The sequence below is a fragment of the Bombina bombina genome, chromosome 10 (assembly GCF_027579735.1).
Source record: "Bombina bombina isolate aBomBom1 chromosome 10, aBomBom1.pri, whole genome shotgun sequence".
In the NCBI taxonomy this organism is placed as follows: Eukaryota; Metazoa; Chordata; class Amphibia; order Anura; family Bombinatoridae; genus Bombina; species Bombina bombina.
In genome coordinates, this window is record NC_069508.1 from 185,786,484 (window position 1) to 185,796,195 (window position 9,712).

General features: G+C 37.2%; 1 protein-coding gene across 1 annotated transcript in view; it reads right to left on the reverse strand.

Moving 5' to 3' along the window:
- The window catches only part of ARTN (artemin), a 78,513-nt gene that overhangs the window by 61,546 nt on the left and 7,255 nt on the right, over positions 1–9,712 (reverse strand). The window contains exon 2 of the mRNA XM_053693587.1: positions 9,632–9,712. This exon is cut by the window's right edge and continues 364 nt beyond it. Coding sequence (XP_053549562.1) covers positions 9,632–9,712 — 81 coding nt within the window. The remainder of the gene's footprint in view (positions 1–9,631) is intronic.

A 9,712-nucleotide genomic window follows, 5' to 3' on the forward strand; every position in this document is an offset into this window, starting at 1 on the left:
AGGAAAGTGTCCCATAACTTGGCAGCCTATTAGTGAATTGTTAATGAATTCTGAGAGTGAACGAGATACAAATTGATATCATCCCACAAGAAATCTAAACTGTGAAGCTACAAATCTCCATCAGAAAAAAAAAGACATTAGTGATGGAAATTAGAAACACTGATTAATATGTTGTGTTTGGGGATCATTCCAATAAAAGTATTTTTTCCTCTAGACATGTTAAAGCATTTTAGCCCCAGTCAGGCGTTGCAAATGAGTGTGCTAATGGTCCCACAGGGAAGATTAAGGATCCTGACAGTGTGTTTAAGTTGTTTAAAAGATCTATGTATATATAAAACCCATGTGGCTGCGCAACGAGAACATATGCCGATTGGTTTACTTATTCCTCACTTTCCACATTCATCTAGTCATGAAAACTAAATGAATTCCCAGCTCACTGTCTGAATTATGTAATTAAAGGGACGCTGACAAATGGAGATTACGTTACTGGGTCCTGAAAGTCACATGTTTCAGACATCTCCCAGCATTCCAGGTGGCCAACATCTGAACTAAGCCTGTTTTTCTTCTGCACAGTATTTACTAAAAAATGTCATCCTGCAGTAAATGTCCTGAGTTTTAGAGATACAAGTTAACTTAAAGGGACACTGAACCCAATTTTTTTTCTTTTGTGATTCAGATAGAGCAGGCAATTTTAAGCAACTTTCTAATTTACTCCTATTATCAATTTTTCTTCATTCTCTTGCTATCTTTATTTGAAAAAGAAGGCATCTAAGCTTTTTTTTTTCGTTCAGGACTCTGGATAGCACTTTTTTATTGGTGGATGCAATTTATCCACCAATCAGCAAGGACAACCCAGGTTGTTCACCAAAAATGGGCCGGCATCTAAACTTACATTCTTGCATTTCAAATAAAGATACCAAGAGAATGAAGAACATTTTGTAATAGTAGTAAATTAGAAAGTTGCTTAAAATTTCATGATCTATCTGAATCACAAAATAAAAAAAATTGTGTTCAGTGTCCCTTTAAAGGGATAAGAGAGACTCTTCAAATAGTTGACAGGTAAGTGCTTAAAAGAGAAAACACTTACCTGTCAAAACTTACCCAGGGGAATAGCTGTCTCCACACTCATGCTTACAGTTATTTACTTCTGTACCTTGGCTCTATTTTAAAGGGACAGTACTCCATACTTTAGTACTGGTTATAGAAAAGCTAAGCAAACAAAAATGCTTATAAGTAATAACACTCCCAGTTAATTTCACATTGTTCTCTCTAAGTATTTGTCTCACTGCATACACAGTGAAAGGTAATGTTGTGCAAATAAAAATACAGAAGCTAATGACATCTGCTCTCCCTTAAATGGGTTGCAGCTTTAATTAGCAGAGGCAGCTGTTTCTATTAAAAAACAAACCTAAAGGAACTATTTCTCATACTTTTTAAACTCTACAACTGGTATAACAAGTCACTGTAAACACATAAGGGAGAAAACAACTTCACAGTATACTGTCCCTTTAAAGAAAAGTTTTCACCACACATATAAGCCAGAAGGATCAATATTGATTTATTTTTGTGCTTTAAAAGTCAATTTCTAGCATATTGTCAAGTATTTTGTACAGAATATGATACCGCTTATATAAAGTTGTCAAATAATTAGAATCTTCTTTGTTAGAATATACAATAATGGTGCACAGACACTAATGGTGCACAGACAATAATGGTGCACAGACACTAATGGTGCACAGACAATAATGGTGCACAGACAATAATGGTGCACAGACACTAATGGTGCACAGACAATAATGGGGCATAGACACTAATGGTGCACAGACAATAATGGTGCACAGACACTAATGGTGCACAGACACTAATGGTGCACAGACAATAATGGGGCATAGACAATAATGGTGCACAGACACTAATGGTGCACAGACAATAATGGGGCATAGACAATAATGGGGCATAGACAATAATGGTGCATAGACAATAATGGTGCACAGACAATAATGGGGCATAGACAATAATGGTGCATAGACAATAATGGTGCACAGACACTAATGGTGCACAGACAATAATGGGGCATAGACAATAATGGTGCACAGACACTAATGGGGCATAGACAATAATGGTGCATAGACAATAATGGTGCACAGACACTAATGGTGCACAGACAATAATGGGGCATAGACAATAATGGTGCATAGACAATAATGGTGCACAGACACTAATGGTGCACAGACAATAATGGGGCATAGACAATAATGGTGCATAGACAATAATGTTGCACAGACACTAATGGGGCATAGACAATAATGGTGCATAGACAATAATGGTGCACAGACACTAATGGTGCACAGACAATAATGGGGCATAGACAATAATGGTGCATAGACAATAATGGTGCACAGACACTAATGGTGCACAGACAATAATGGGGCATAGACAATAATGGTGCATAGACAATAATGGTGCATAGACAATAATGGGGCATAGACAATAATGTTGCACAGACACTAATGGTGCATAGACAATAATGTTGCACAGACACTAATGGGGCATAGACAATAATGGTGCATAGACAATAATGGTGCACAGACACTAATGGGGCATAGACAATAATGTTGCACAGACACTAATGGGGCATAGACAATAATGGTGCATAGACAATAATGGTGCACAGACACTAATGGGGCATAGACAATAATGGTGCACAGACAATAATGGTGCATAGACAATAATGTTGCACAGACACTAATGGGGCATAGACAATAATGGTGCATAGACAATAATGTTGCACAGACACTAATGGGGCATAGACAATAATGGTGCATAGACAATAATGGTGCACAGACACTAATGGTGCACAGACAATAATGGTGCACAGACAATAATGGTGCATAGACAATAATGGTGCATAGACAATAATGGTGCATAGACAATAATGGTGCACAGACAATAATGGTGCACAGACAATAATGGTGCATAGACAATAATGGTGCATAGACAATAATGGTGCATAGACAATAATGGTGCACAGACACTAATGGTGCACAGACACTAATGGTGCATAGACAATAATGGTGCATAGACAATAATGGTGCACAGACACTAATGGTGCACAGACAATAATGGGGCATAGACAATAATGGTGCACAGACAATAATGGGGCACAGACAATCATGGTGCATAGACAATAATGGTGCACAAACACTAATGGTGCACAGACACTAATGGTGCACAGACAATAATGGTGCACAGACAATAATGGGGCATAGACAACAATGGGGCATAGACAATAATGGGGCATAGACAATAATGGGGCATAGACAATAATGGTGCATAGACAATAATGGGGCATAGACAATAATGGTGCACAAACAATAATGGTGCATAGACAATAATGGTGCATAGACAATAATGGGGCATAGACAATAATGGTGCACAGACAATCATGGTGCATAGACAATAATGGTGCACAGACAATCATGGTGCATAGACAATAATGGTGCACAAACACTAATGGTGCACAGACAATAATGGTGCACAGACAATAATGGGGCATAGACAACAATGGGGCATAGACAATAATGGGGCATAGACAATAATGGGGCATAGACAATAATGGTGCATAGACAATAATGGGGCATAGACAATAATGGTGCACAAACAATAATGGTGCATAGACAATAATGGTGCATAGACAATAATGGTGCATAGACAATACATTTTGACTGCATGTCTGTGTTTATCGGTACAGTAAAAGCTCTGTAACGTTTCCTTTGTTATAAGGATTATTTTCATGCTCTCTGCACATTAAAGCTTGGAAGGGGTTTAAATGAGTCATTTTATAGTATAATTTGTCATGTACTTTTTATAACTAGGATAATTGCTTTTCCGGAATTTAAAGGGACATTAAATGCTTTGCAGATATTAAAGACCGGCATCTACAACATTAAATTATTTCCCATGGTTATGTTGCTAGCACAACAAGGTCTTGCAATTCAATAGCAGTTAAAAAGACTGATAAGGGATATAGAACCACAAGACTGTATTTCCTAATTCAGACAGAGTGTAAAATTGTAAAAAAAAAAAAAAAAAAACCTTTCTAATTTACTTCTATTACCTAATCTACTTTGTTCTCTTGGGGTCCTTTGTTGAAAAGTAGGAAGGAAAGTGTGACTGGAGCAATATAAGGCAGCAGTTTTATGGCTATGCTATACATTTGCAAAACAGTAGGTGGTAGCAGTGACGGTTTCCTGTCAAGTACTGCTCCAGAAATGTGCATGTCAACAAAGAATACAATAAGAACAAAATAAATGTGATAAAAGAAGGAAATTGAAAGTTGATTTTTTTTTTATTGTGCGCTATGTCTGAATAAGAAAAGAAACATTTTGGGTTTCATGTCCCTTTAAGTATGATAGAGGAACTCGGCCTCTGTTAAGGGCACGGAACTAAGCTAATATTATTCAGAAACAATTTTACAGCGAAAGCCGGTGAAATAAATAATGCATGAACATTACAAGGTTGTTTATTCTCCTTAAAGGGAAATAAAACCCAAATCATTTCTTGATTTAGATAGAACAGGTCATTTTAAACAACTTTCTAATTTATTTCTAGTATCAAAGTCTGTTTAAAATCAGGGACGTTAGCGCAGAAGCGTGCACGTGTATCTGTAGCACTTTATGGGAGTGGTTTTGCTTAGGGCTGCAACTAATGATTATTTTCAGAATCGATTAATCGGATAAAAAATAAATTAATTAAAATAAAATCCACATACTGAGTGTTACAAATATAAACTTCCGACTAAAACTTTACATTAAAACAACTGTTGGTCCAATTTTTAAGCAGCAGAACAAATTTTTATAATTAAGCAAAACAAAACTACAAACTGTTTGAAAAGAGGTAGAACTAGATAGAGGTAGACTATCACTGTTTATAGCATTCTGTTATTCACTCTTTCAGAAACTTTGCATTGAAATGCAAAAATGTCAACATGTCCACCTGCTCCTGGCTGAGGCTGGCTCTTTTTATTGCAGCTATTTTGCCTGCAGCAGAGAAGAAGTGCTCAGATGGTGTTGAGGTGCCTGAGATGCATTAATAGGGTTTTGCCAATTTCACCAAGGTGGGCTATTTATCTTTGTTAGTTCTCCACCAATGCAAGGGGCCTCTTGACAAAGTAAGCCTGGACTTCATTTTAACATAAAAATATCTTGAATATCTATATGCAGTGGTAAATAACCATTAGGGGGGAAAAAATCTAGTCCACTCTTAAAATAACATATATATACTTAGAGGTTGAATTTGGTACATATTCCAATTAATTAAAAATAGAAAGAAAAAAAAAGGCAAAATGGCTAAAGACTATGGCACCAATTTATCAAAGGTCTTGCGGACCTGATCCGACACTGCAGATCAGGTCCGCAAGACCTCGCTAAATGCGGAGAGCAATACGCTCTCCACATTTAACATTGCACAAGCAGCTCACAAGAGCAGCTGGTGCAACGCTGCCCCCTGCTGACTCACGGTCAATCGGCCACCAGCAGGGAGGTGTCAATCAACCCGATCGTATTCGATCGGGTTGATTTCCAGTGATGTCTGCTCACCTGCTCAGAGCAGGCGAGACAGGGTTATGAAGCAACGGTCTTTAGACCGCTGCTTCATAACTTGTGTTTCTGGCGAGTCTGAAGAGTCGTCAGAAACACGGCCCTTCAAGCTCCGTACAGAGCTTGATAAATGGGCCTGTAAAAGGACACAGCCTTACACATTTATCTATAGAGTAGATCAGCAATAGCAAGCGAGCCGCTAAAAATTGAACAAACAGGTAATAGTGACATCAATTCATATAACAAATGCCATAATTCTAGGGCTAGGTGTATATAACAAGCTCAGCACTATATCATGCAAAGCACAGTCCCAAATCACCTGATTATTATATAAACAATCCAAATGATAACTCCTATTTTATATCTGGGTTGCACATAAGACAGGAGTAGTTGTAAACTTAAAAAGAAACTTAGTGTCCTAAAAAGTGAAAAGTAAAATGTCTGTAGACGTCCTTTAGGCTAAGGACATAACCATAAAACACAATACCATGTGCAGGAGCTCATCGGAGTGAAACAGCTGGTGTTGTGCACAGAACAACTAATAGCAAACCAACTAATCGATTATGAGATTCGTTGACAACTATTTTCATAATCGATTATTATCGATTATGCCGATTAGTTGTTGCAGCTCTAGTTTTGCTATAATGTTATACAATTGCAAGAACACTAGAGGGCAGCACTAATTTCTGTCATGTAGCACTTCAGATGCTACCTAGGTTTCTCTTCAACACAGAATATCAGGGGAACTAAGCAAATTTAATAAAAGTAGTAAATTGCAAACGTGTATGCTCAGTGGGAATAACAAAATAATATTTTGGGTTTCATTTTCATTAAATATTTTATGGGGAGGGGATATTTTATGTTAAGTCTCTGTTTAACGCACTAGATATGAATGATGCAGGTTTAGGGACAAAATGAGCAGAGCACCACAAGTATTTATCAATTTGTAAAACAGCCCATTTGTTTAATAAGTTGGTTGCTTTAAAATTCCAGATTTGCCGTTATTAAGCTAAACATTGCACAAGGAAAATAAATAGGATGTTCTCTGTATTTCATGAGTTTCTTTGATGTAAACTTAACAGACCCCACACAGATTATAAAATTCTTTCAGCCATAGAGCTTTTTGCCAAAACCATGCGCTCTGCCTGGCGCTGTAAACACAGGGTCTAACTGTGCTGTGTAAAAGCCCATCTGGTATTTCATTTGATTTGGGAATAAACGCAGATTAGACCCTGTGAGAGCAAACAGGTTCATAAGAAACCCCCTTCTCTGTGCACCTCTGATGTGGGCCACCATATTTTCCTGCTTCTTACGACTCTCTTGTGTAGTGATGCAATTAAATGTGTGACTGGAGTTCGTATTTTTATTTTTTTACCCTCTAATTATGTCTCCTGGATTTGCCTGAGTGCAAATATAAAGGTAGAACTATAACACCAGTATGATGGGATTTCTAGATGACTTTGCAACTGTTCTATGCAATGTATTGTAACAATATGAGATCTGTATCTAGTTCAAGTGTAAAAAACAAATCCTATAACAAACAGTAATAAAGATTACTCCACAAAATAAACACTCTTGAGAATTGTCTTTTTTTACTTGACGCTCCATTTAATTCCAGACTACCATTTTATATTTTCCATTTACTCCAAAACATATTTTAAAGTGAAATAATCTCTGCACTTACAAACGTATTTTACTACCCTAAAGGAGTTTAGTCTATGTTTTCCACTGAAATATTCTCTGCACTTACACCTTATTTTACCCTGGAGGCAATTTCAGCATTTTCTGAGTCCCGTTTAGGTTGTTAGAGGCATTAAATGCGTCATAAGTAAGCTTCAGACCTGCATAGCTAATTCCAAAAAGCTCCTTACATTGTTTTGTTGTTGTTTTACCAAGAGACAGGTTTTTGTCTGCACAACACACGATTCTCTTAGCATCTGCACCTTATTTAAAGAGACACAGTAGTCAAAACTAAACGGTAATGATTCATATAGAATGTGCAATATAAAATAAATATTTATTTATCAAATGTACCACATTCTTTTAGTATCCTTTATTGAAGACTATATTTATCACATTGTTAGAAACAGTGTAGCAGACACAGTAGCCATATAGGGCCCTATTTATCAAGCTCAATAAGGAGTTTGATACCCCGTGTCTAAAGACCGCTGCTCCATAACCTGGCTCTGAGGTGGCGGACAGACATCGCCGAAAATCAACCCGATCCAATACGATCGGGCTGATTGACACCCCCTGCTAGCGGCCGATTGGCCATGAATCTGCAGGGGGCGGTATTGCACAAGCAGTTCACCAGAACTGCTAGTGCAATGATAAATGCCGAGAGGGTATGCTGTCAGTATTTATCGATGTGCAGCGGACATAATCCAAAATATCGGATCATGTCTGCTCGCATCATGATAAATAGGCCCCATACTGTTAAAAACACATGCATGGATAACATTCTTGTAAAACCGCTGCCATCTAGTGCTCTTGCAAATGAATAACATTCTTGTAAATCTGCTGCCATCTAGTACTCTTGCTAATGTATAACATTCTTGTAAATCTGCTGCCATCTAGTACTCTTGCTAATGTATAACATTCTTGTAAAACCGCTGCCATCTAGTGCTCTAGCTAATGTATAACATTCTTGTAAATCTGCTGCCATCTAGTACTCTTGCAAATGAATAACATTCTTGTAAAACCGCTGCCATCTAGTGCTCTTGCTAATGTATAACATTCTTGTAAAACCGCTGCCATCTAGTGCTCTTGCAAATGAATATCATTCTTGTAAATCTGCTGCCATCTAGTACTCTTGCTAATGTATAACATTCTTGTAAATCTACTGCCATCTAGTACTCTTGCTAATGTATAACATTCTTGTAAATCTGCTGCCATCTAGTACTCTTGCTAATGTATAACATTCTTGTAAAACCGCTGCCATCTAGTGCTCTTGCTAATATATAACATTCTTGTAAAACCGCTGCCATCTAGTGCTCTTGCAAATGAATAACATTCTTGTAAAACCGCTGCCATCTAAAGCTCTTGCAAATGGATAACATTCTTGTAAAACCGCTGCCACAGAGTGCTGCAGACACGTGCAGACTCCTGAGCTTACATCCCTGATTTTCAACAAAAAATACCAATAGAACAAAGAGAATTTGATAATAGAAGTCAATTAGAAAGTTTTTTATAATTACTGCGCTCTCTCTTTCTCTCTCTTTAGCCAACAACTAGGAGGATGTAAACAAAATGAAGATATATCCCAGAACACAGCAACATCTGCTTCTAAAAAAAAAAGGTAATAAACATTTGAACAAATTTTCAAAGAAACTAAAATAAGATTGAAGTAAACGAACAAATTCAAAGTGCCGTCAGTACCATAATAACAAGGAACAGACAGTTCTTTTTGTTTACTAATGGAAGGCGATGTACCCATGATGCAACAGACCTAGATTTGCATATATCTCATGGTCCTGATACCCATTAGTATTGTGAGGATCATGTTTCCTATTACTATGGCTTTTCATAAAACAGTTAAATGATTCCATCTGTAATGTGGACCAGCAAGATCCAAATTTCATTAACCTCACTATTCAGTAAATGTTCACCAGGCAAAGTTTGGTTTTTAACCATTTATAAATGGGCTGTAAAGTAAAAAATAAACTTTATGATTTAGACAAAGCGTGGAATTTTAAACAACTTTCCAATTTATTTCTAGTACCTCATGTGTTTTGTTCTTTTGGTATCCTTTGTTGAAAAGCCTAGAAAGCATAAGCAGCAGTGCAGTATTGGTAGCTAGCTGCGGATTGGTGGGTGCACATAAATGTCTCATGACATTGGCTCACCAGATGTATTCAGCTTCCAGTAGTGCATTGTTGCTCCATCAATAAAGGATACCAGGAGAATGAAGCAAAATTGATGACAGAAGTAGATTCAAAAGTTATTTAAAATGCTATGCTCTATCTGAATTGTGAAAAAAAAAATTAAGGTTTCATGTCCCTTAAATTATTTACATGGAATAATAGATATCTCACCGTGAGTTGTGCTTTGGCTGCCACTCCACTCTTCTGAAGATTCCAGTCCTGCTGTGATCTGCACTGGGGACCACTCTTCAG